This window comes from Plecotus auritus (assembly GCF_963455305.1).
Source record: "Plecotus auritus genome assembly, chromosome: 4".
NCBI lineage: Eukaryota > Metazoa > Chordata > Mammalia > Chiroptera > Vespertilionidae > Plecotus > Plecotus auritus.
The window spans coordinates 183,982,194-184,008,655 of NC_137775.1; the positions used below are offsets into that span (position 1 = coordinate 183,982,194).

General features: G+C 61.2%; 1 protein-coding gene across 2 annotated transcripts; it reads left to right on the forward strand.

Annotated features, from left to right (window-relative positions):
- The first annotated feature begins 3,374 nt into the window (after positions 1–3,374).
- Positions 3,375–15,967, forward strand: AQP1 (aquaporin 1 (Colton blood group)). 2 transcript variants are annotated; one of them, XR_013960496.1, is made up of 5 exons: positions 3,650–4,089; positions 12,568–12,732; positions 13,054–13,134; positions 14,109–14,709; positions 14,827–15,967. XR_013960496.1 is itself a non-coding variant. In XM_080666338.1 (4 exons), exons 1-4 carry the CDS (start codon positions 3,700–3,702, stop codon positions 14,286–14,288), a joined length of 816 nt encoding a protein of 271 aa, XP_080522464.1. In that variant the 5' UTR covers positions 3,375–3,699; the 3' UTR covers positions 14,289–15,967. The 2 variants fall into 2 exon arrangements, 1 of the variants encoding a protein (XP_080522464.1); XM_080666338.1 differs by having other exon boundaries at positions 3,375–4,089; positions 14,109–15,967.
- Positions 15,968–26,462: the final 10,495 nt, after the last annotated feature.

The following is a 26,462-nucleotide window of genomic DNA, read 5'->3' on the forward strand; positions in this document are numbered from 1 at the left end:
TCCCAGCTTCTCTGTGTCCACTCTTAGCCCCCCGCTTCCTTCCCGCCCACCCGTACCGCACGGTCATTATTCAGGAAAGTTGAGGTGGTCCCTTCACTCACCCTCACCCATCCTGGTGCCTCTGGGGCCTGGATCCCCCAGCCGTGTACTTGTTCCTGGGGTTCCCGCTGGTAACCAGGCCCATCGGGGCCCTTCCCACAGGCAGGCAGAGAGAAGCGGGCTCGGGGAACCAGGGGTCCCGAGTTCCCATCCCAGCTCTGCCATTCGGGCAAGTCACTCAGCATCTGAGCCTCCCAGGACTGTGAAGACGGCCCTCGGCTCGACGCTGCTTCCCTCCCTCCCTCCCTGGTTGGCCCAGATGTGTGGCAAGGAGGTGGGGAAGGGGTGTGGGCCCTTCCTGGGTCTGGGGCTCCAGCGGGAGACCTTCCTCCTTTCCCATGGAAGTAGGTCACGGCCACGGGGGCCCCTCTGCATTGTGGGAGAGGAGTTGGGCTTTATGTTGGAGAGGCTGGTGTTTTCATGGCACTTTCTGGAGGAGTCAATGTCTCGCCCAAAGGAATGAGTTTCATGGTGGTCCTTAGGGCGGAAAGCATGCTGGCCTGAGGGCTGAGGGGGGGAAGGACGCAGGGTGGCTGGGGCATTGCCCTGAGTACCTCCGTTTACCGTCCCGAGATTTGTGGGTACCTAATGGGCCCCGACAAAGTGCTTTGCCTGCCTACTCCGGGACCCTGGGTCCCCGTCTCCTGCCCTGTTCCAGAAGGACACGGGCCTCTGCCAAGTGCACGCTCACACGGGTGCCCTCCAGTCACACGCTCTGTCGTCCAGGTGCCCACACGGAGCCTGCGGGCTCATGGGCTAGAACGCAAGCCTGGAGGACGGCGCTGGGCTGTGCGGTCCGGAGCTGCCTCCCAGTGCCCAGGACAGCGCCGGGCATGTGACATGCACCCAGTAAAGGTTTGGTGGGTAAATGAGTAAGTCCCAGGCGACTCTCACCCTCGGGCACGGTGGCACCTCCTGTGTCCTCAGCTGCCCGGATCCTGGCCCGGCCCGTGGGCACTGTCACAGAACCCAGGACAGGCACAGGCCCCGAGGCGCCGAGTGCTGTCTCTGCTGTGCTGCCCCCGCACTCCAGCGGGGTCAGGTGGCCCCTGCAGGCCTGGTGCCCGCTCTCCAGGCCACCTTCACGCCCTCCTGGCCGGGACCCTGTACCTGCAGTGTCAGAACTCACCCCTGCACCATCGCAAGGCAGGGACAGGTGTGGCCCTGTCGGGACCTGGAAGCAGGAGGGAAGAGGAGGACGGTATGTCTCTTAGAGGACATTGAGGGGAGAGGGTCCCGCTCCAGACCTCCCTGGAGGAGGGGCGCCCAGCCACGCCTCCGGAGCCTGGTCTGAGGGGGAGCAGGGCCAGCCCCTGGAGCCCGGTGTTGGGGATCTCAGGCCTGTGGATGGAGCCCTGGCCCGGCCATGGCGAGAGGGAGCCTCCGGGCTGCAGAGAGCCGGGCCAGGGCTGCCCGGAGTGACGGATGTGGAGGAGGTTCTGGAAGTGGCCCCAGTAGGCCGGCGCTCTCTCTCCTCTCTCTCCTCTCTCCTCTCTCTCTCCTCTCTCCTCTCTACCTCTCTCTCCTCTTTCTCCTCTCTCTCCTCTCTCCTCTCTCTACTTCTCTCTCCTCTCCTCTCTACTCTCTCTCCTTTCTCTCCTCTCTACCTCTCTCTCCTCTCTACCTCTCTCTCCTCTCTCCTCTCTCTCCTCTCTACCTCTCTCTCCTCTCTCTCCTCTCTACTTCTCTCTCCTCTCCTCTCTCCTCTCTCTCCTTTCTCTCCTCTCTCTCCTCTCTCCTCTCTCCTCTCTCCTCTCTCTACCTCTCTCTCCTCTCTACCTCTCTCTCCTCTCTCTCTGTCTCTGTCTCTCTTTCTACCTCTCTCTCCTCTCGCTCCTCTCTCTCTGCCTCTGTCTCTGTCTCTCTCTCTGACAGTTAATAGGGTACAGATTACCTCTGGCCTCAGCTGCTGGGTCTCTGAGCAGACAGGACCCGCGCCGGCCACCACGCTGACTTCCGCCTCGTGTCCACTCCGTCCTGTACTTGCAGGCACTTGGTGTATTGGGGTAGGCACTCCCCCCTCCTCCTCCCGCAGCGGGCTTCCTCCCAGCAAATACCAGCCTGACCCCTGGTGGCTCGTTGCTGGGGCCGGGCAGGAGGGTGGCCAGGGGAGGGGCCTGCTGTCATCTCTGCAGATGGCCCCTGGACAGGCGGCACAAGCCCACACGCTCACCCTGCCCCGCCCCGGTATCGGCGGAACGTGGAAAGTCCTTCCCCCCACTGGGCCTCAGTTTCCCACCTGTAAAATGGGGACAAGCCACCACTCACACACAGGGCTGCGTGGAGCAGGCAGGAGGCGGGAGAGGCCGGGGTGGGGGGCTCTCTCCCGGGCCAGGCCTCAGGGCTCGGGCCCGGGCTCGGCCTGGCCCTCCTCCGGACACTAAGGTGCAGCCGCAGCTGTAGCCTCGGGCCGGGGATGTAGTTTCTCATTCAGTGTGTTGTCTGGTTCCTCCTCCACCTCCTGCTCCCCTTTTCGCTCTGGTCTCTGGGCCCAGTCGGGTCTCCCCTCTTCCAGCCGGTCTCACCCCTGGGCATGCTCTTCGTCTCTCCTTCTCCTCCCTGGCCCGCGTCACTGTCTCTTCCTGGGGATCTCTCTCACTTCCATTCTTCTGATGACTCTACTTCCCTCTTAGTCTGTCTTCCTCTCTCTGCAGGGCTGTGTCTGTTCCCCTTCCCTCCCCATCTGTCTGTCCTCCTTCCTCACTCTCCCCTCCTCCCCTTTCCCTCCCGGCTTCCAGTCTTGCCTCTGTCTTCTGTGGTTCTGCCCCTGAATCACTGCTGGGAATTGCCCCAGAAGCTTGGGGCTTCCTGGAGTGGGGGCTCCCAGCCCCCTCACCTCGCTCGGGCCTAGCCTTGGCCCCAGAGTGGGTCTGGTCCACAGACCAGCTCTCAGACTTCTGATGCCTCAGTGACCCCTTGCCTGAGGCCTGGCGGTGTGCCTGGGGCTCTGGGACATCCCTGAGGTGACATCCAGTGGCCAGCCCGGGACTGGGGTGCAGGAGGCCCAGGCTGCCCCTCCGGATGCCTGGACGCATGGATTCCAAACTAACGCCAGTCTGGGGTGGGATGGGGGTGCCAGACCAGCAAAGTCATGGTGCCCGCCTCCAGGGAGGGCAATGTCCACCCTCCGGGCCCAGCCTGCCCAATCCCCCACCCCCCCTTCTGGAGTGCCTGGCTCTGCCCTTGGGCACCCCCTAAGCTTTGCACACAGGCAGGGACACCTGGATTTCTGCAGCCCCCTGAGTGGGGCCCACTTGGAGGAATTTCCCAAAGCCTATTAGAGCAGTGGCAGCCTCCTGCCTGCCTCCTCGGCTGGGCAGGGCGGAGGGCGGAGGGAAAGAGGCAGGGAGGGGTGAGAGGAGGAAGGGAAAAAAGTTGGCAGGCCAACAGCAGAGCTGTGTCTGCATCCATCGCCGAGAGGAGGCCCGTGCGGTGTGGGGCGGGCCAGGAGCAGGAGAGGCCTTCCTCCCTTTGTGCTCCCCCTCCCCTCCTCCCCCCCCCCCCCCGGGGGCCCTATAAATAGGCCCAGCCCGGGCTGTGGCTCAGCTCTCAGAGGGAGTCAGGCACCAGGCAGCGGTCTCTAGCCAAGCCCCCGCCAGCATGGCCAGCGAGTTCAAGAAGAAGCTCTTCTGGAGGGCGGTGGTGGCCGAGTTCCTGGCCATGACCCTCTTCATCGTCATCAGCATCGGGTCTGCCCTGGGCTTCAACTTCCCGCTGAAGAACAACCAGACGTCAGGTGCGGCCCAGGACAATGTGAAGGTGTCCCTGGCCTTCGGGCTGAGCATTGCCACGATGGCCCAGAGCGTGGGCCACATCAGCGGCGCCCACCTCAACCCAGCCGTCACCCTGGGGCTGCTGCTCAGCTGCCAGATCAGCGTCCTCCGGGCCGTCCTGTACATCATCGCCCAGTGCGTGGGGGCCATCGTCGCCACCGCCATCCTCTCGGGCATCACCTCTTCCCTGCCCGACAACTCCCTGGGCAGCAATGCGGTGAGTAGGGTGGGCTTTTGAATGGTGCTGACAGGGCCTCGGTCCCATCCTCCACCCATTCTGCGGATGGGGACACTGAGGAGCAGAGAGGACAAGAGGTTGCCGGAGGTCACACGGAGCTGGGGCTGGAACTCGGCTCCGCACACAGCCCAGAGCCCGCTTCCTGCCGGGCGCTGGGAAGCCGAGGCCCCGAGAATAACAGTCTTGCCAACGTCCCCTGAGGTCATCTATTGTGGGGACTGAGCCCTGGAGGCAGCCAGCGCTGGGCCAGCAGCTCCTCACTTCTCAGCCCTGCCTGTGCCGTCAGCTCCCTGCTCTTGCAGCCTGGACCCTGGGAAACTCAGCCCCTGTCCCCAGCTCCCCCAAACCAGGTGCCTGGCAGCCAGGTCTGCAGGGGTGTAGGCAGTGGGGCCCCTCCTGTGGGGGACCCACTGATCTCCAGGGAGCCCCACAGGTCCCCAAACAGACTGCCTTCAAGAAACCCCCTCCTGCCCCTCTGGCCCCAGGAATGGGAGAGACTGGGGGCCGAGAAGGCTTTCTGGGCAATGGGCAGGTGGTTTTCCTGGACTGCAGGGCGGGACAGGCAGGGACCTCTTGCCTCGGGTCTGGGCTTCACTCTATGGCAGGGCACTGGGAGGTGTGGCCCGTGTGTCTGTGTGCGGACGGGTGATACACGTGGATGGCGGCATGGGGCTCGAGTGAGCGTAAGCCGCGCGCTCCCATGGTGTTTGATTCTGCAAGTGTGTGTGTGAGCATGTTCGTGGGTTGTGTGAGCCTGGGTGAGGGTGAGGGGGTCCCCGCCTGTGCCTGCTGCTCCTGGCTTGAGTGGGGCCTGGGCTAGGGGCACTAACGATAAGCAGATGTTGGCAATGGGTGGCAGCTGCTGGAAAGAATTCCTTGTGGGCCGCTTAGCACAGCTAATTGGCCTTTGGCTGCCGCCGCCCGCTGTCGCAGACCCGGGCTTTTCCAGACCCCGAGCCAAGTGCGTGCTCCGGCCCCGCTTGGGCCACAGCAGGGGGGCTTTTGGCCCGAGAGGCTGAGGGCGGCTTGAAGGAGCACCTGGGTGGGGGTGCTCTCCCTGGGAGGGGAGAGGCCAAGGAGCAGAGAGGAGGAATTAGAACTCCTGTGGAGAGAGAGGCTGGCGGGCCCTGGGCAGGGAGGGCGGGTGTGGGGACCGTGAGGGAGATGGCACTGGGTGGTTCCTGGGACTGTCCTCGGGCTTCCCCGCCACCGTTCAGACCGGCGGTAGGATCTGTGCAGAGGGCAGCGCACGGCCCCGCCCTGGGGATTAGCGTTCGTGTCACAGTGACACCTCACCCAGCCCTCAGGAGAGCCGGCGCGGCTCGGCCCGCGGTTAAAGATTAGCCGTGCCGCTGGAGTTTAGACTTTAGTCAGGAAGGCATGGCCGGGAGGTGGAAGGGGCACGGCCCTCCGGCCTCAGCCTCTCCAGTGGGGGCAGAGCCAGGCCACCTCAGGGAGCGCCCTTCTGGGCAGGGAGGCTCACACTGGAGCTCAGCCGGCCTGATGGGCTGGGAAGTGGTCCTCCGAGGGGAGGAGCTGTGTCCCCAGGCGTTCCCGGCCCCTCCTGACCCTCCCTCTCCAGGGACAGGCCTCTGCTGGGAGCTTGGTCCCCTCCGCCACAGTGCACCAGGCAGATGCCATCCGACCTGGCCACACCCTGCTCCAGTGTCTCGTCCCCTTTCTGGCCTCCAGTTTCCAGAGTCACCCTCATACCTGGGCTGGGCAGGCTGTAGGCAAGGGAGGAGGAGGGGGCAGCCTCATGTGGGGGCCAGCCCTGGGCTGGGGGCAATCCTATCTGCTGCTAACTTGCTGCACGAGTTTCCTGGGAGCCCAGGGCCCTGAGGCTGCAGGAGGACACCTAGGTGTCTGATAGCCCGTGGCCACACCCGCACTCGCAGCAAGCGCTGTGGGCTGGCGGTTATCACCCTCCCCAGGGCTGGGCTGAGGCCCAGGGGCAAGCTGGACATGTGTGTGCTGAGCGCTGTGGTGGGGCCCAGCACTGCCCCGTCCACCTGCTGGAAACAGTCTCCCACCCGCCACGGGGGCCTGTCAGACACTGGACCTGGGATCCGACGGGACCCGGGGTGGCCTCAAGGCCTCAAGAGGCACAGAGACCAGTTTACAAAGCTGATAGCTTACTCTTTCCTCCAGACCCTGGGGGCGGAGTTGGGGGGGGCTCCCCTTGGGCCAAGGCTGCACCCTAACCCAAGCCTGGGCGGAGCCAGGCATTGGCATGGAGATTTCCAAGGAAAATAGGGAAAAAAGTGGCAGGAAGTGGTTGGGGTGAGTCAGGGGCTGTCCCCTGGGGAACTTTCTCCCCCCCTGAGTCAGGGCTCAGGGTACGCCCTGGAGGGACCACGGGCCTGTCCAGCCAGCAGGACTCCTGGCTGGTTCTAAGGGTCAAACTCCAATTCTGGCCAAGGTGAGAGGCTTGGGGCAGGGGGCAGTGCCCCCGCTGCTCCTGCCAGAGCTCAGCCACCGTTACCCGGTGTGACTCCATGCAGCGGCCTTGCCCGGAGGGCCCTGGTCCCTTCTGTGAAATGGGGACCCAGCGGGGCGTGGCTGGGCTCTGGATGTAGAAGATGCTGTCCTGAGCACTCCGGCTCCTTTGACTCTCCCCTCGGCTGTCTCACCTCGGCCGCCTGCTCTCAGGGCCAGGGCTGCTGCAGGCTCGGTGCGGGCTGAGTCAGCTGCCTCCCTGCCCCGGGGAAGCCCACGGTCTGGGCGAGATAAGCCCCCGCGCACAGCTGCCCGTGATATGAGGCAGGAGGCAGGTGTGATAAGAGGGTGGCCAGGCAACTTCTGACCTACGGGGAGGGGAGGGCCAGGAGGGCTTCAGGGAGGAGGTGCCATATGAGCCTCAATGAGGAGACCCCACCAGGGAAGGGCTTTCAGCATAGGCTAGGGGTCAGTGAGAGGTCATGGCCTGGGAGTTGTGGGTTGTGGCCGGACTGGGGCCATGGCAGGAGGGTGGGCTCTGGAGGATGGTGAGGGCTCAGGACCAGGCCAGGGTCTGACTGCGCCCTAGAGGGGACGGGATTCCTGGCCATCCCAGAGCCTGTGATGCCAGCCCCTTAGGGGGCTCAGGCAGAGCACAAACTCCCCTCTTTGGGGGTCTCTCTTAGCCCTGCCGATTCAGGGCCTGACTGCCTTTGCCTGCTGCATGCGAGGCCTGACCTCAGCCCTAAACCTGCCTCTACTCTGGTTTCCCGGGCCTCAGTTTCCCCAACCAGAGTGAGAGGCCCCCATGCCACCACCTCTTCCAGAGTTGGGGACCACTCCTGCCTCCTCCAGAGCCGGCAGTGGGCTGGGGAAAGGGAGGCCAGAATTTCCCAAGGAACCTGTCCGCCAGGCCTGCGCAGGGGCTGGGGCGGGGCGGGGCGGGGCGGGCGGGCTGGTGGTGCCACAGCTGGACCCTGTAATTACTGTTTCCAGCCCGGCCGAGATGAGGGGGAGGCACAGAGAGCAGGCCTGCGGTGGAGACTTCCCTCCCCACGGGCCTCTGAGGCTGCTTACCCCTCCGAGCCCTCGCAGCGGCCCGCTGGCCCCTGGTTGCCTGCCCGACTCCTGCCCGGGCCAGGCTCGCGGGGGAACCCGCATCGGAAGGGGTGCCGCTCTGAGACGGCGCCTCGGTCTGAGGGGACGCACCTTGCCCTGCCTCCCCAGGCCACAGCCCCCCTCTCCCACCTCGCAGGCCTCCCCAACCTGAGCTCTGGCCCAGACAGTGCTCCCCGCTTTCTCTAGGGCCCACCCAGCGGGTGTTCCTTCATCATCCGACCGGGGGGCTCTCTCCAGGCAGCGCACAGTGCCCCTGCCCGCCCCTGGGCATAGGAAGCCCCGTTTCTCACAGGCAGAGCCTCCCCGGGGGTCTTGGTCCCCATCCTCTGGAAGAGCCAGTGGCCGGGGCTGAGCCCACACACCTGTGGGTGTGGGCAGGGAGATGCCATGGCCAGGGTCCCCTCGGCGGGGCCTCTCCCAGGGCCCAGAGGGGCTCCTTGCCCACAGTGTGCCCAGTGGGGTGAGCACACCCGAGGCTGAACCCACCTCCGAAGATGGTGGGAGAGGCCGGAAATGAGCAGTTCCTTCGCCGGCCTGAAACCCACCGCCAGGAGGCTGTCCGCTCGGGACGGGCGGGTTTTGTTTCAGTTGGAAGAGGCTGTCTCCGAGCCATGGGCGCCTGTCATCAGGGCCCCGCCAGGAGGATCTGCCTGGCAGCTGGCTGCGGGGCACCTGGCTGCGGGCACAGCAGGGCGGGCAGAGGTCCTGTGACGGGCTCTGCACCAGAGGGTAACCCTGGGTCTTGGAGGTGAGAGTCCACTTCGGGAAGGGGGGTTCCTGGAGCATCCGAGCCAAGGCCCCCCTTTTCCTAAGTGGACACGCTTAAGCTGCACCAACACACGCACTCACACACACACACTCACCCACACACACACACACACACACACACACACACGGTGCACACACACACACACTCACCCACACGCTCACACACACACACTCACACACACACACGCGCACACACACACACACTCACCCACACACTCACGCACACACACACTCACACACACACACGCACACATACATGCACACACACATACACACGGCGCACACACGCGCACATACACACACAAACACTACACACACTGGTACATGGCACAGGGGGGCACATGCACGTGGGTGTGGGGCAATTCTCAAGTCTGGGTGGTTCCACTCAGGACTTGGGACCCAGAGGGTGGGGCGGGGGCTCCTCAGTGGAGCCTCTTCCTCTCCCGCCGCAGGCCAGGGGCTGCCGGGAGGGAGGGAGGGAGGGAGGCAGGAGGAAGCCATTGCTTTGTGTATTGTTTCTTGTCAGGAAGATGGAATGGCTTCTGCGAGCAAATAAAGGGCCTTCTGAGACCTGCTCTCCCTCACTCGAGGGGCCTCCTTTCCGTCTCCGCCCCCCTCCCCGCCAGCAGGGGCACCTTTGTGTGCGTGTGTGACACACAGGGACACACACGGTGACACCCCCAGCCATGCCACCCAGCATTGCCGTCCAGGGCCACGTGCTACACAGAGCCCGCCTCAGGGAGCCGGGACCCTGTGTTGGGGGTTCTCAGAGTCAGTGGCACCCACCGGCCATGCACAGCTGGTGTGTTTGAATGACCCGCGTGGGCTGAAAAAGTGTATATTCTCAAATGTGGGGGTGCAAGGGTTGACATATTCTCCTTAAATCAAGCACATGCACACATGGATGCCCATGGAGTGGTGACAGGGGCCCTCTGAGGCCCCCAATGGGAGTGCTGTGCCTTGGGTGGGGGCAGCCTTGCTGTCTCCCGTGCCCTGCTCTTCTAGGGAAGATGCTCAGAGCCTCTGCAGGCCTGGCTCTGGAGCCCCCAGGGGTGGGGTGCCAGCGTCCAGGCCAAGTAGGGGGCCCGAGCCTCGGAAGTTACCTTGGTCAGCTTGCCCACGGGCAGGAGAGAGGGTTTGAGGCTTATTGCCTGGAGAGGTCAGCCCTGTGCCACTGTGGTGCCAGGACACACTGGCAGCTAAAGAGCCACCTCCTGCCGGCTCCCTGTCCAAGCTGGGAGCAGCCCGGCCCCTGGGCCTGGCCTGTGGCAGCCAGCGCCTCGGCCTGTGAGTGTGGGAGGCACAGACCCGGGGCAAGGATCCTGGCCGTGCTGCCTGCTCCCTGAGCCTCAGCTTCCCCACCCACCGTCACACAGGGCCCTTGCACTGGCCGCCCGCAGGGACCACGGAAGCTGACGACTGGCCAGTGGTCCCCCAGCTAGAAAGCAAATGAACCTTCCTTGGGGGCCAGAGAGCTTCCCGGATCCGGCCGCCTCCCGGAGGGGGCAGTTCTAGATAATTAGCATCCTCACCACTTACGTAAACCACACAGCGCGTGTCCCCTCCAAGGGCTGGGCAGGGAGCTGGGAAGACTCCCCGCCCTGCCCTCACTGAGCTCTCAGCCCCGGGGGGCGGGGGGGCAGGGGCTGAGCACCCCCATAGGAGGCAGGAGATTCGGGCAGTTCAGTGAGGACCCAGTGGAGTAACCACAGGAGCTGCTCCCGGCCAGGGACCTGGGAAGGCTTCTTGGAGCTGGCGGGGGAGGGGAGTCTGAATGCGCCGTGAGTCGGCTTCGGTTTCGGCACCTTTCAGGGGCTTCGCAGGGATGCGTGGATTATTGTTATTTACACTTGCATGCACAAAACGGTTACTTTCCGTGGCAGCCTTCATCAGCGAACCATCAGCCCTGGGCTGGGCCAAAGGACGCGGGGATGTGCAAACATGTATTTTTCTCCATAGCAAGTGACCACAACTGGGATTGGCTGCATTTTTAATTGTTTCCAATTTAATGGGTTTAAATAGTAACATATGTTTAGAACTTTTACCCGCTCTTTCCTGGACATCAAGTTTCAACAGACCTTTCACTGCCCTTTCCAATTCTGAATCATCAAGTTTTTCCAGATGTCAGTAACACCAGTGCAGTGGCAGTCCAAGGAGAGGTGGTCAGTAGACAGTGAAGCAATCAGGGGAGACTTCCTGATGGTGGTGGTGGTAATAGGTTTGGGGAGAGGAAGATTATCAACCCATGTGGCTCTGGCTGTCAGGTTCTGAGGGGTCTGGGCAGTCAGGAAGGGACATCCTGGAGACCCCAGGGCAGGCGGCCCATTCCTGTGGACTCAGAGGGCAGGGCATGGCACCAGTCCCTGCTCCCTTTGCATGAAAAGTGGTGCCTCTGGGGAGAGCAGGGGCTGGGATGCTCAGACCTGGTGAAGAACCAGGGGAGGAGATGAGCTCATCCAGGCCACATCTGTGAGAGCAGCGGGTGTGCATGGGGGAGTATGAGGCAGGAGCCACTTAGAGCAAGGGCTCCATTAATCAGCGTGGAAGGGCTGGGTTCAGGCCTCCCGCCAGCTAGCAATTAGGCCGACCCTGGAGAGCGGAGGAGCGGCGGGAGGGGGAGCCTGAGCTTCCTGGGCGCTCAGACACGGAGGGTAGTGGCAGGTGTGAGTGTGATGGGCCCCGCCTCACCAGCCTGGCATCCACGGAGCCTGTTCAGCACCAGGCAGGCCTCCCTCCTGTCTCCACACCCCTGCCCAGCAGGGCCCTTCCCTCCTGCCTGTCCCAGTCCTGGGATAAGAGGGAAAAGAACCAGAACAAAGCCACAGCTCTCCTGATCCAAATGCCCCGGGACAGCCCCCCTTGCTTTGATCCAGTTTATAGATGGGGAAACCGAGGACCAGAGCGGCCAGGCCAGGTCACGGCGTCAGCGAGTGGAGGAGCACCGAGGGCTGGCTGAGCTGGGGCTGCAGCGCGGGGCAGGGATGTGAGTCACTTTCCCTGTGACCCAGGGCTGCAGACAAAGGCGGGAAGAGAATTGTTCTGTGAGCCGCCCTCACTGTGTGGCTGAGAAAACTTCTGGAGGGAGGAGACGTGCCCCCCACCTAGGATTCTGCAAAGTGCCCGACTTCCCTGGAGTCACCTCCTACCCTCAGGATGGGACTTCAGGTTCAGGCTTCGTTGGACACACCAGCCCTGCCTGGGAGAAGGCAGCCTGTGCGGCCACATCCGGGCATCTTTGTGGGTGGGCCTGTGCTGATGTGGCCCAGCGGCTCTGTGTGGTCACCTGGTCCTGAGACGCTCCCCGCACCCCCCCCGGGTGCGGGGCAGGGGCTCCTGAGGAAGGGTCTCCCTGGTGCAGCCGCAGTGGGAGGGCTCCGGTGACCTCACAGCAGCTCCCATTCCCTTCCTTTTCCATGAGTCATGTTACTAAAAGCGGCCCAGGGGCAAGTGACAGCTAGATGTGGTGCGGGGGGCCTGTGTGGCCAGAGAGAGGGAGGGGGCTGGACCGGGAGGGAGAGGGAGGGGCAGGCAGGGAAGGCACTGCCCAGAAGTGGGAGAGAGACTCCGGGTCAGGGGAGACAGAGGTGTGGAAGGAGACAGGCATGGAGGAGAGAGGCACAGAGGGAGCTGGGCCGGCTGAGGAGGACCTCCCAGCTTTGGGAGTTTTAGATGCAGCCAGGGATGGGGTAGAATGTTCTGGACTTTTGGGTAAAAAGCAATGTCTCCAGCTGGGCCCTCCCACCCATTTGCTTCCTCCTATGACTGTCACTGAGTGTCCCTTACCATCTCCTCCCATGCCTGGGCCTTGTCCCTGGCCTATGGCCTTGGTCCCGGTAGACCAAGGATGCAGACACACCCCCTCCCTTCACCCCCCACCCCAGGCCTCCCGGTCTCCAGGCAGGTACCAGGGCCCAGCTGGTGCTTGCTCAGCAGGTGTGAGAGGGACAAGGCCTGGTGTCCTCTACCAGCTGTGTGTGCTTGGGGACGGCCCTGCCTCTGGGCCAAGCCACGGGTGGTGTGGTGGGCTCTCAGGGCATGGAGGGTCTGCCCATGATGCCCAGGCCTGAGGGCCCTGACACACAGTCCCCACCTGCCCTGCTCACGGAGCCTCGCTGTCTCTGTCCCCTACAGCTGGCCTCCGGCGTGAACGCGGGCCAGGGCCTGGGCATCGAGATCATCGCCACCCTGCAGCTGGTGCTGTGCGTGCTGGCCACCACCGACCGGAGGCGCCGTGACCTGGGGGGCTCAGCCCCCCTTGCCATAGGCCTCTCTGTGGCCTTGGGACACCTGCTGGCGGTGAGTGGGGTGGGGGTGGAGAGGGCAAGGCCAGGCAGGGGCTGTCCGGGTACCCCGTCATGGGCAGTGGAAGGGACCCAGACTGGGCTATTCTGTGGGGCTATCAGCTCTCTGGGCCTTGGTGGGGCAGGGTCGGGGGGAGGGAAGGAGGGAGGATGGTGGGGAGGCAGGTTCTGCCCATGACAGGGAAGAGCAGGGGCCTCCTGACCATCTTCCTGGGGCTGATTGTTACCTGTCTGTCTTTTCTCTGTCATTTTCTTCCTCTCCCCTTGTCTGTTTCTCTGTCTTCCCCCCCTCTGCCCACATCCTTCCCCTTTACAGATCGACTACACGGGCTGCAGCATTAACCCTGCCCGGTCCTTCGGCTCGTCGGTGATCAGTAATAACTTCAAGGACCACTGGGTAAGCGCCGAGGGCTGCCCGTGGGGGTGGGCGGGAGGCTTTGGCGCTGGGAAGCCCGACCCCACCCTGTGGCATCTTCTCCCAGCTCAGAAGATGGTAGTGGGCATCTCCCTGCCTCCGTGTGGCCCCGCTCAGCCCCTTCCAGGGGACCTGGACACAGAGCTGTGGGGCCAGTCCTGGAACAGCGAGGGCTGGCTGTCCCCTCCCAGCTCAGCCAGCAGCATGGCCGAGAGTCAGGCCCGAGTCCTGGCTCTGCCACTTTCCAACTGAGCATGACCTGGGCAGGCTGCTGGCCTCTATAAGCCTACTTCCTGAGCTGTGAAGCTGGGGTGTGGTGGCACCCCCAACCCCCCAGGGGGCACAACCGGCCTCACCCCCCGCAAGCTGAGTTCAGCATGGGGTTGGTGCTCCGTGGATTTAGCTGTTCTTACTGTTGGTGTGCTTTAAAATAAATACGTTTTTATTGCTTTTTCGAAAGAGAGGAAGGGAGAGGAAGAGAGAGAGAGAAACATTGATGAGAGAGAAACATTGATTGGCTGCTCCTGCATGCCCCCTACTGGGGATGGAGCTCCTAACCCAGGGATGTGCCCATCCATGACTTCCCGGTCCATACGTCAATGCTCAACCACTGAGCCACACCGGCCGGGCACTGTTGGTGTTTCTGTTCCAGGCCAGCCTTCCACCCAACTAGCCTCTGTGACCCTCTGCAGCTGGGCAGGGCAGTGGCCTCCCTCAGGAAGGGGCTGAGCGGGGCCACACGGAGGCAGGGAGATGCCCACTACCACTGTCCGGGCTTGGGCCAGATGTGGGGGGCACCGGAATCAGGATGTTGGGGTGCCGCACTGACACAGGTGGGAGAGAACCCCTCCGTGGGTGGTGGGGCGGGGAGCTCAGGGACAGCATCCCCGGAGCGGGGACTGTCTGCAGCACCCGAAGGCTGGTCGGCGCCCTCTGAGCATGCCTCTTACTCCTAGGTTTTCTGGGTGGGGCCGTTCATCGGGGCCGCCCTCGCTGTGCTCATCTACGACTTCATCCTGGCCCCGCGCAGCGGCGACCTCACAGACCGCATGAAGGTGTGCACCAGCGGCCAGGTGGAGGAGTACGACCTGGATGGCGAAGACATCCACTCCAGGGTGGAGATGAAGCCCAAGTAGAGGGCCTGGCCCCGCGCAATCACAGGGGGACGGGGGCAGGGGCGGGCGGAGGGAGGGGCAGGGTCAAACCCATATTGTAGACACTCTGACGAGCTGGCCAACATTTCTTGCCAAAGATCCGAGGGACTTGCGTGGCCACGCCTGATTTGGGCTGTTTCTATCACTTTCTTTCTCTTTCTCTGTTGCCTGGCCTTGGGGCTTCCTGGAGACCAAGACTCCCCACTTGCCCACTCCCTTGAAGTCGCAGAGGAGGTGAAAGAGAGGCACCCACCCTCAGAGTGTGACAGGAGCTGTGCCAGAAAGCCCCCTCACCCCAAAGCAGCTCACCAGTTCACTTGCCATAGGTGTCTGGAGCCCCGCTGTCATCGTTTTGCACCTTTGGGCGTGGCCTTCTCCTGTAACTTGCACTTTGCCCCCAAGGGTGCTTCGAGGGAAAGAGACCCCAGGAGGGGCGGGTTAGGAGCAAGCGGTGACCAGCTTTGCCTTCCAGTGCCCCCGTCTGAGAGTGGCAGGGACAGAGAGCGCTCCGTGGCCCGAGGTCCCTCTCTGGGGTTCTGTCAGTGTAGACACACTGTGGGCTCCGGAAGATGTTGTCTGCATCAGCGTCTTCCACTCGCGCTGGGTTCTTTCCCCCAGTACAGATGCAGCAAGGACGCATGCGTGTTTCCAAGCAGCGAGCAGCAGCCAGTCCAGCCGCTAGAACCAGACAGGGCCTGCTGCTGCCCAGTGAAGGGCATTTAGAGGTCAAAGGAGGAACGCCCACGTCTCCTCGCTGAGTTTCAGTTGGTCTTTTCCGCCTATCACTGCATCATCTCAACCATTATTCGGTTCTCTGCTTCCCCCTGCCAGAGGAGACACAGGTCCCTGTTACGCAAGGGTGTGTTTATGAAAGGACAGTTTGGGGACAGATGTGGCTCAGCGCACGACAGCAGGTGCCCTGGCTGGACCTCAGGGGTTTTCAAGCCCCCAGCTGATTGTGAGGGGCGAGGAGTGGCTTGCCCCCTTGCTGCTGAGCTCCTGGCTGGAGGCATTCAGGCTCCCGTGTGACCCAGGCCACAGCCTTCCCTCCTCACTTACCTGGAGGGAGAGTCGGCCTTGGCCTTGACCTGATGAAGGACCTACGGCTGCAGCCCAAGTACATACAGTTCAGAGCACAGGGTCCGTTTCAGGGGCAGCCATCTACACAGTCCATTCAATTCCACCAGGGCCAGAGCAGGTCCCCTACATGCCCATAGCCGCGGTGGTGACAAAACCGAGACACCATACCCAGGTACCTAGAAGCAGGAGGCCTGAACAGTCCCCGAGCCCATCTGCACACTCTCTTTCCCATTCCCTAGCAGGGACTTCCAGCCCACCTTACAGATAAGGAAACTGAGGCCCAAGGTCCCACAGCTAGGTCAGGATTTGGCCAGGCCTATCAGCCAAGGCCATGTCTCTGGCTACTACCTGGCCCATGAGACTGGCCCCTCTCACCCCCAGCTTCTCAGTTTCGGCCTGGGCAGGGGCCACGGGCCAGGGGGCCGAGGGTTGTGCTGGAGGGGAGAAGGGGGCAGGCCCACCCCGCTGCCTGTCCTTGCTGTTGTTCACCAGGCCCTGCTTCTGCCTGCTCTGCACATGTCTCTTGGGAATTGGAATTTCATTGTATGTTAAGAAAATAAAGGAAAATGACTTCTGATGTCATCCAGGCTTCCTGCAGCTTTCTTTCATCACCGGGTTTCCACAAAAGATCTCCGGGTCTGGGAGGAGAGAGGGATGTCCTCACGGGAGGCCCTGCCTGCCCTCCTGCCCCAGGACCCCTGGTCTCAGCCTGAGGGACACAGGGTCCTGCCCCTGATAGGGCCTGGACCTGGCACACGAAGGGGTGGGGAGCAGCAGGACTGAAGTGTGACAGCCCATTAGCCCCTCTGCCCTCCTCCTGGCAGGACCCAAGGAGCACCAGGGACAGCGCAGGTGCCACTTCTATTTCCCTTCACTCCTATTTCTGACCCCACCCACCCCTGTGCTGGGTACTGGGGCCCAAGGCTCAGTCCCCTGCGGGAGGCGGACTCAGGCAGCCGAGCTGAGTGGGGTGAGCACCAGGCAGAGGTGATGACCTGCAGAAGCTCAGAGGGAGACAGCTCAGTCCTGGAGCTCTGTGGGCACCTCCACCCTGAATGGGCATTTTCCCTGGATGGTCTGAGGCTTTGGTCAGAAAAGAGAGGTCAGAGTGGGCTGGCCTCTATCTGGAGGGGACCAGGAGCCAGGAGAGGACCCCTCTGTCTGGCCCTTTCCCTGTGCCCATGCAGCCCAAGGCCAGTGTGGGCTGAAAAAGGCCCTGTCTCCCACCCCAGGCCTCTTGAACTGACAAAATCCCTCCCCACTCATGGCACCCCCTGCAGTGTGGGGGGCATGGCAGGTGTGCATGTCCTCATGCAACAGAGGGGCGATGGTACTCAGAGAATACCCCAAAGTCTCGGGACAAAGTCCATGCTAAGCTGACACTGGACAGAAACCCTGATCGTCCCTGTGGTGCACACACTTGAGGCTCGTTTCTCCAAGGACCATTACACCGGGAAAGTGAGGGCCCCATTTGTAGAAGACAGACCCTGTCCCAGCGTGCAGGCTTGCACGTTCCAGGCGGCCTGGAGTCTGGGAGGCTCAGGGAACCTCAACCCTTGGGAGATCACTCTGGGCCCAGCGACAGGTGCTCCATGGGTGTGGGCTGAGCAGGGATGGGGTGTCTGGGAAGGTCCTGGCACCCCAACCATGTTCCTTAGAGACACATGTGTCCTGCCTCCCTCTGGTGGAGGGCTTGGCTGATGGTGACGCAGGGGAGGCTAGGCAGGACTGGGGGGCCAGCTCACCCCGCTGAAGGCTGGGTCAGTGCTGTCGGAACAGGATTTCTCATCGCGCACTGGGCCACTGGGCGTGGCACCTGGGCTGTCCACACACGCGTCTCCCAGGTTGAGGACAGGCTGGTATGGATGGGGTAGTGCCAGCCCTGCTGGGAACGGGATATGGACCAGCCCATGGCAGCCCAGGCCCGATCGGGAGCGTGTGCGAGACTCTCTCTCACAGCCCCGCTTGGCTTGTCTTCTTATCGCGTCCTATCCTCGCAGGCACGAAGCCCTCTCAGTCCCCACTATGGGCCCCGGCCACCCGCACCTCAACCCCTGCTCTTCCTGGACCGACCCTGGCCACTCCAGGGCAGAACCTTCCTTACTGATGGCTTAGTTATAACTTCTAGAATCCTAGTGCCAGGAGGGAACTTACTATTTGTGAGAAACTTCCCTGGGACTTCACATACAGTCTTTCTAATCTTTATAACATCCTTGGAAGGTGGAGATGATGCCCCCATTTACAGAGGATGCTGAGGCCCCTGAAGAGGAAATGATTTGCCCAAGCTCTCACAAAAGGCTGGTGCCAGAATTGGGATTTGAACCCGCCCTGTCTGGCTTCAGCAATGGGGCTCTTTCCACTCTGTGGTGCTCACATGTTTTTTCACGACCTCCGTTAAGTTTAGCTCTGGGCCAGCTGGGCAGCCTGGCTTCCTCTGCCTGAAAGGTGTGAAGAGGGAAGAGGAAGGGAAAAGACCACCTGGCTGGAGGGGATTCTAGCACCAGGAGAAGCACTTCATTCCGGGGCCAGCTGACACAGAGTCTGCCTGAGACACACTGGCACCACCTGGCCCCAGGCTGCCCTTCTGGCCCTGACACCGTCACAGCCTTCCCAGTCCCTCTAGTCCTGACTGATCCTCTATCTGGAAGGACAATGTCTGCGAAACCTGCTCATCCAGAGGTTGTCCTTTCCCACCAGAGTACGTGGGAAAGGGGAGGGCAATGCTGCACACTGAGGATTAATAGTATACCATGAAGGGGCCTCGGAAACCCTCACGGCCTGGGAGCAAGAGCTTTGTGGCCAGGCTATCCCAGACTCCCTGTCATCTTCCAGCCTGTGGGTTCCTTCAGTGCTTCAGGTACCTCTGCTCTCCAGGGTCATGCCTGACTCCACGCTGCTCATGTTCTGTCCAGCCCAGCACAGAGGAGAGATTTTGGGGGAATAACTAGAACTGGCATGGGGCTTCTGGAGCAACCAGAGCCCTTGTCAGTTTTGTTCATCAAACTTTAATGGAGAGAGTAAATTTCCTGGAAGATTCCATGACTCAACCTTTGTCCCCCAGCTGCCAAGCGTTCGGGCCACAGCACACATGAGGTGCTTTGGTGGGTGGGTGGGGCACCTATCACCCCATCCACTGGGTCTCTGCTGAGACCAGGCAACAGGTCCCTTCCCCACTGGACTCCCCTATGGTCCCAAGATGTGCACACGGAGGTGGCTCAGCTGGCCCAGAAGGCCATGCCCTCTGCACTTGGCCCAGCAGGAAGCAGGATGTCATCCAGCAGTTATTCAATCGTAGAATATTTGTCTCTCCATTAAACTCACAAGAGCAAAAAGTTGCACTTCCACCATTGCCCCACCTGCTCCGAGGCCTCCGAGGAACCTGGCCCAGATCGCACGATTTCCCAAAGCCCTTCGAAAGGAACATCAGCCAGAGCCCTGTGATCAATGTTCAGATCAACCTGAAGTTGCTTTTCAGGTGCACATATACATGACCTCAAGCCTTGGGTCAGTCAGTCCTGAGTTTCTAAGCATTCAGCAACCCGTATTTCCCTTCCTTCTCCAGGATCAAGGGGATTCCTCCCTGCAGGCCCTGGAGAGGTGCTGAGGGGTCCATGGGAGAAGAATGGACCTTTGAAGCTACCTGAACTGGGGTGAGTCAACTGGACAGACATAGACACCATCCAGCCTCACTGGTCCCGATCCCAGCCTCTTTAGTTACCTCAAAAGCTTGTGTGGGCTCAAAGAGGGACACGGACATCTGTGGCTGGCTCAAAGCAGCCATTTGCCACTTGGTCCCAAGGACCACAGCGCCTTTGGGGGGAATTGGTAGCTGCCGGGAGGGTTCTCTTCCTTTTGGGGTTCCAGGCTGGTGACCAGTATCCTTGGAGCCAGAGCCAGGAGCTGGTCTGGAAAAGCACTGGAGGGACTAGTGCCAGGGCCCCCGCCCTTGGTGTGGCCGGCCACGTGCAGGCCCATTAGGGTTTTTCCATCACTCCCGTGGGTCACACCTTCACTGGTCAGGGGCCTCTCAAGAAGGAGGACAGTGATTAATGTTTTATGGACGAACTGCTGGGCATGACACCTTGTTTGCTTTAGGTTTAGAATACAATGAGGGCGATGAATGGAATGCGCTGCGAGCTGAGGGCCAGCGCAGGGCCACTGTTGGGGTCTGAGGACCCACAGGCAGTGATGTTCCCTGTCCTGACAGCTGACAAGGGGGCGATTCTGGAGGTGGGAAGGCAGGCAAGGCCTGTGCTTGCAGGACCTTCCTCCCAGCTCTCAAGAGCTGGTTCCCACCAATGCCCCCGGCCCTGGGGTGCAGAGGCCACCGGTGAAGGGCACCCAGAAATGAATGTGCTCGTTCCGCTAGGCGACTCTACCTCATTCCAACAAAATCCCATTCTCTGGATCTAGGGTTTTGCTTATTTGTCTGTTCTTTCCAGTGTAATGATGGGGAACCAGCTGAGGGCATAACTGACCTTCAGCCCGATGGGTCGGTGCGGCCTCACCGGGTCCTTAAACATTAAATACTTCCTCAAGTGTTCCCCCTGTGGTAGTCTCCCTGGCCACCCTGGTTCCTCTCTAGCCTCTGGTCACCTCTGGGCCTCTCCACGGCCCAGTACTTGAGGGGTCAACCCCATCATCAGCAGGGTGCCCCAGGGACCCTGTCCCACACCATCCTGTGGGGAAGTTCTGGTGGACTGGTGCCATTGACATGCGTGGCTGTTCTGTATTTTGCATATCACCTCTGAGTGGGCACCAACGCTTCCAATTCATGTATATATGAGAGGCGTCCATCCGGTAAGATCCAAGTTAGAAAAAGTGTGAAAAAGAAGCTCGTTTTGTGTCTCCATCACATCACTGCCCGAAGCTGGTTGAGTCCCAGACACAGGCCCTTTAATTTCAACAGGCCCCCTGGCGCGTGCCCTCGGCAAGCACGCACCTGCGCCTCTGAAATAAGTGCACGTGATTCTCTGATCTAACACCTGTGCTTCCACCCCAGGCCCGGGGCTCAGCAGCGAAGACAGGGACGCGCAGAGGTGCCCGCTCCTCCGCACCCCTGCTTCTCTTTGTCTCCTGCCTTGCTTCCCCCGTCTCCTCTCTGCTTCTCTGCAGACTCGGGGAGGCACCTGCTCCACGCCCAGGACTCCTGGGCCCCGAGGTGAGAACGGCAGTTCAACTGTGTGAAGCTCGTGCCCCTGGATCGTGACTGTGGCTCCTTCCACCTGAGACGAACTCCAAGAATTTCCACGGCTGGCGGGGACTTCCTGGGCTGGGAGGAGCAGTGGCATCTGCCTCCAGGAATGTGGGGCCTAGAGACACCAAGGCCAGGAATGCCTCCATGGGGCCCACACCTTCAGTTCCAGAAAATTCTTTGGGCTCCCAGTTCCCTGCCCATTTCTCTCCTGCTCCCTAAGTGTAAAGCCACCCCAGGCTGCCCTTAGGTAGTTTTTCTTGAGTGAAAAATCCTAGAGAGTTGGATCTGAAATGGAGCTTAGCAGCCTGGGGCTTTTAGCAACAGGTGTGATTCATGTGCCTGGCCAGGGACTGAGTGCAGGGGCTCAGGTAAGGCACCTGGGCTGGGGTGAGTCACCTGCCCTCTGTGGTCCTCGCAGAGGGAGAGCCCAGCTCCGGGGATGAGGTAAGTTGGAAAACCACGTCACTCTCTGGCCGACTAGCCATAGTAAAGGCTCTGACAAGTCCTGCGATGAAAACCCTGACTTTATAAGCCCGGGCCCACCACACTTCTCTGTCCACAGGCCTCTTTCAGAAGCAACTCGTGCTGCTGTGTCAGAGCACTGCTTTCTACAGCACACAGCCTTACACGGCGGCCTGGGTGCGGTCTCAGGGGGGCCCTTAGCTCTCAGATTCCTAGTTTCAAACCCAGGTGGCTTGCTTTCTCCCCTGAGGGCAGTGGGAGGAAGAAGGCCTGAGAGACGTTCCGAGTTCAGAGTGAGGGTGCTGGGGGTGTGGGGCAAGGGAGGCAGCGAGTGTGTGCACATGTGTGCATGAGAGAGACGGAGGGAGTGGGGAGAGTGGCGGGGAGAGATAGAAATAGCCAGTTTCTAAGAGAAACCAAGAGATTACAAAGGTTAGGAGATACAAACAGAGAGAGAGGGAGTGGGAGGGGGTGGGTGGGGCGGGGAGGCCCTTCCTCCTCGCAGTGACTTCCTCTGGGCCCATCACTGATTAACCCCCCTCCGGCTCTGTCCTGACACCCCGGGAGCTTGTCCGGGAGCCAGCGGCAGGTGCCTGGTGCGTCCGGAGAAGGCCCCCAGAGAGGAGCTCGGTGAATCATTGACTGGCTTCCATTGTGTGGGAAGCCGCTGGGGCTGGTGTCCCCTGGGCTGCGGGCAAAGGTGGCGCAGGCCGGGGCTGAGCTGAGCCCAGCAGGTGCTCCTCTGGAGCCTCCAGGGCCGTGGCCCCCGAGGTGGTCAGGACGGCCGGCCCCGCACACCGGGCTCTCTCGCCGCCAGAGCCGTGGGAGGGGAATGCGCCCTGGGCTAGGCGTTCTCTGCCACCCACTTACCGGGGCACCTGGACGGGTCCCTTGTGCTCCTGCGCCTCATCTCTGGTTGCCTGTTACTGGGGCCCCTCCTTGTCGCCGTGGGGCAGCCCTAACCTGCCCCTGCAAAGGCCTCACAATCCCCAGAACTCCCTGGGCACCGCAAGTGTCCAAGGCATGATGGCCAGGCTCCGACCACAGGCCTCTCAGCTGCCCGCCCTGCGCCTCAGCCCTGACGGGGGGAGAGAGACGTTCGCTGAACAAGAGAAGAGAGCAAAGGAGTGTCCAGGGGACCCAGGTCTGGCAGGCTGGACCCCAGGGGTGGCCAGGGCCACGTCTCCCCACATCCTACCCGGAGGGAACACGGGGTGGGCAGGGAGATGGGGTCACGGGCAGGAGGCGCTGCTGGGGAGGAGGCAGCTGGGTGCTCTGAGCAGACTCCTTGGGCTCCGGGCTCCGGGCTCCGGGCTCCGGGCTCCCGGCTGGGGTCAGAGGGAGGCTGGGCCCCCGAGTGGTCAGTGAAGGGCAACTTGCAATGTCCCTGCCACGTGTGGCCTGGGCAGGACTCCATGGGTACTGCTCCGCTGGATTCTCCTACAGGAGCTGAGAGGCAGGGTTCCCTCCGCCACCCACCTGGGAAATGTACTGAGCTCCTCCTGGGTGTCAAGCACTGTTCTGGGTGCTGGCTTTTAGAAAAACAGCAACAACAAAAAACAACAGACAAGGCTGACATTTCATAGCCGGAGAAACTATGAATCTGAGAGGTTAGGCAACCAATACCAAGTTCCACAGTGAGGAAGGGCGGAGCAGGGAGCAGGGGTCAGAGCCGAAGGTCAAGCCCCCCTCCCCCCAGCCCCCCAGCTCCTGCCGGTTGGTGAAGAGGCAGTGAGTGCATTAGAGAGACCAGCTGCCTCGCTGGGAGGGAGGGTACGCCTCTCCCGGCTCTGCCATCTCCTCTCTAAATTCCCGCGTTGACTGTGAGGGGGGGGGCCAGGCAGTCGGGAATGGCTCCTGGAGGCAACCACAGAAATCCAGTTTTTAGGTGGGGACAGCTACCGATTTTTGATTTTTGAGCATGTTCCATGCACCAGGCCCTGCGGCGTCCAGGGGGAGCCCCGGGAGTTCCTGAGCAGGGGAGGGGGAAGCAGAGCACCCCTGAACCCCTCCCGGCTCCCGCCCGGGACCTCTGCCCTCGGGTTATCAGGGGAAGCAGCTGAGGCTTTGCACAAACAGTCGGGGCAGGCAGGGACACGGGACAGATGGTTTATAAATAAGGGGGCCGGGAGGGGCTGAGCTGGTGTGGGTGGGGAGGGTGAGCTGCAGGAGAGGCCAGGAGGAGGCCTGGGTGGCGGGAGGAGGTGTGTGGTCACCCAGCCCCTCCCTGCACTCAGCTCCCCCTCCCATCCCAGGGGCAGACCCCTCCAACCAGAACTGAGTGCCCGCCCAGGCTCAGCAGCCCTCCCGGAGGGGGCAGGGTTGCTTCCTCCAGAGTCTTCCAGGCGAGGTCCGGCCACCCAGTGTACCCACAAAAGCAATGTCTTCAATGTGGGGTGCCAGAGAAGACACGGGTGGGCAGGTGGGTAGGTAGATGGGAGGGGGAGGGAAAGCGGGGATCCGGAGGCGAAGGGAGAGGGGTTCCTCTGGGGGAGGGAGCAGGTGCGGGACATCTGCATCTCACCAGGAACAAAGGGGCAGCTTCCTTCCTACCTTTCTTCCCATTTTCTATCGAATCAAAAAAATAACACGCGTCTACAATAATGCATGTCGCTTATAGAGTGGCTGAGACCCTGGGCTCCGAAATCAGACTGCGCGGCTGAGAATCCAGAGCCTGGACAAAGCACGGTGCCTCAGTTTCCTCACCTGTAAAGTGGGGACCCTCCTCCTAGAGCTGTTGCGAGGATTGAACGAGCTCGAGGATGTAGTGTGCTTATTAAGGGCCTGACTCGTAGTAAGAGCTGCATTAGCATTAATGATGACAGAGGTCAACTGTGAAGTTTAATAATATAAACACCCGTGAGCCCATCGCTCATCTCAGGAACTACAACCTTTCCAGCAACCTGTGTCTATTCCCTGAGCCCCAGAGGTGCCCACTGTCCTGAGTGTTGTGTTTGCTGTTCCTTGGCTTAAAAAAAAAAAAAAAAAAAGGTGTGTTTCCTGCATGTATACACACCTAGTCAACCTGTTGTTTGCTGTCCCTCCTTTGAACTTGATAAAAGTGGTGGCAGATTGTAGATGGTTTTCTGGGATGGTCCCCCCTCTTCCGCTCCTGAGATTTATCCATGTGAACCTGGCCCAGGGCAGGAGGCCATTTGCTGGGGGGGACCTGCCACCTCTGGTTTCTCTCCAGCCCTTCTTGCCCCCTCCTGACCACTGGCCACACTGCAGCCAGCGAGAGCTTCATGCCACGCAGATCCCTCCCACCCACCCCTCGGAGCCCCTGGCCCCCTCCGGCAGTGCTCCCCTCACCCCTCCTCAGCCCCCAGCCCTGGCCCTGGCTCCCTCCCCTGGCTCTAGGGCAGGGGTGGGCAAACTTTTTGACTCGAGGGCCACAATGGGTTCTTAAACTGGACCGGAGGGCCGGAACAAAAGCATGGATGGAGTGTTTGTGTGAACTAATATAAATTCAAAGTAAAGGAGCGGAGGGGAGAGCAAGAGAACCTGATAGAACAGCCGGATCAGGCCCGCGGGCCGTAGTTTGCCCAAGGCTGCTCTAGGGCCACTTTTCATAGGCATGTTCCTCCTTCTGGGAGCAGGCCAAGCCAGGTAGCACCCCAGCTTTGCTTCTGACCGGCTGGGTGACCCTGGGGAGGTCTCCCGCCCTCTTTGGACTTGGTTTCCCCACGTGTGAGGAGAGTAGGCAATGCGGTCTATTATTCCTCGGCAGCCAGGTTCCTCCTCTGCCTGGAGGGGGTGCTCTGCCTCATCTGGGAAGTCTGGGGGGGGGGGTGGGCAGGGGCAGGTGGGACAGTGTGTGGGTGGTACCACCCCGCTCTCTCCTCTCCCTGGGGCTTGGGGGCATCTGCAGCCCTGACATGCTCCCAGCGCTCAGGGGCTCTGCTCCCCGCCCCTTGAGTTTGTGTGTAAAACCTCTCCAAGACCAAACAAGCCCCTGAAACTTGGAATCAGAACCTTTCCGTGAGTGACAGCATGCATCGGGCCGCAGGCAGCACCTGGGGCCGGGAGCTGGGAGAGGACCATTTCCCGTGCGTACTTGGGCCCCCACTTTCTTCTCCTGCAAAATAAGGACCACTGTCCTCGCATGCCAGGGATGGCTGGTCTGTCTCCTGGGCAGAGCGCCCCCCCCCCCCGCCCCCGCCAAACCCCCGGCAGGCCTGAAGAGAGAAAGCTTGCTCTAGAGGGCAAAGTCTGCGGCAAAGTTTAAAGTTTATAAGAGAGCTATGAGTTATCCATGCACAAATCAAAGCACCTTCTTCGGTCAGAGGGAAACAACGTGTCCCGTTGTTCTCACATTGCCTGGGGAAGGCCAGGCCCTCCCACACCCTGCCGTCCACACCTCACCCGGCCCGTCCCGCCCCACTTAGCAGGTGCTCCTGCAGGAACCATGACTTCTGTGCGGCAGAAAACTCACTTTGCGACTGTGACCTGGAAGCCTTAAGGCAGAACCTACGCTGCCATGTGGAGGCTCAGGAATCATAGCGGCCTTACGAGTGGCACCCAGGGGGCGCTCGGCCCTGCTTCTCTTCCCGAGCCCTGACTCAGCCCCAAATTTGGCCCTGACCTTGACCCCCAGTCTGACTTTCAAGCCTGGTCCACCTCAGACCTCAAATAGATGGCAGGCTGAGCTGCAGCCCTGAAGAGAGATTGAACTCGGACCGTGGCCCCATGCAGAGTTGGTGCCCCTTTTATCCAGACAGCAGGTGCCCCTGCAGAGCCCCAGCTAAGGGGGGTGCCCTCTCAGAGGGCTTCTGTCAGTAGGGACCCATTCTGAGGCGCCAGGGCCCCTGTCCTGTGCTAGGCTGTATCTGCCCCAGGAAAGGACAGAGGAAAGGACAGAGGTGGGAGCCACCCTGAGACAGGGCTGCTGCCCAATCAGCCATCAGGAGGAGCTGCGTTTGCGCATCATGACCACTGGGGGCACCAGACACAGGCAGGATGGAAGCCTCTGTGGCAGGTGCTCTGGGGCTTGTGCTGTGGGTGGCGCTCTGAGAACTGTCCATCCCTTTAGGAGCCCACCTGCTTGTGGGACAGACAGACTGGACCCGAGGTCTCCGATACCCACCCTGTGACAGGGGAAAACGAAACACTAGGGTCTGCGATCGTTTTAAAGTTTTAATTGTACAAGTACAGCACTATTTCTTTTCCTGAAAATAAGTTTCTTACAGGAAGCATATAGTTGGATTTTGGTTTTTCTTTTAATCTGACAATGTCCTTCATTGGGGCAATGAGTCCATTTACGCTTAATTTTTAAATTAATACTGCCGGGTTCACCTGCAGCTTTGCTCTTTTCTCTCTGTCCCATCTGCTCTTTGTATCATTTTTCTCCTTTTATTAATCAGTTTGTATATGATTCATTTTATCTCCAGGCTAATTAGCCATATCTCTTTGTTTTA

What these genes read in the sequence shown, in the direction of transcription:
- AQP1 (XM_080666338.1), top strand. Translation starts at nt 3,700, where the DNA reads ATGGCCAGCGAGTTCAAGAAGAAGCTCTTCTGGAGGGCGGTGGTGGCC. An exon ending in ACTCCCTGGGCAGCAATGCG is followed by an intron (nt 4,090 to 12,567) that starts GTGAGTAGGGTG and finishes TGTCCCCTACAG; the next exon opens with CTGGCCTCCGGCGTGAACGC. An exon ending in CCTTGGGACACCTGCTGGCG is followed by an intron (nt 12,733 to 13,053) that starts GTGAGTGGGGTG and finishes TCCCCTTTACAG; the next exon opens with ATCGACTACACGGGCTGCAG.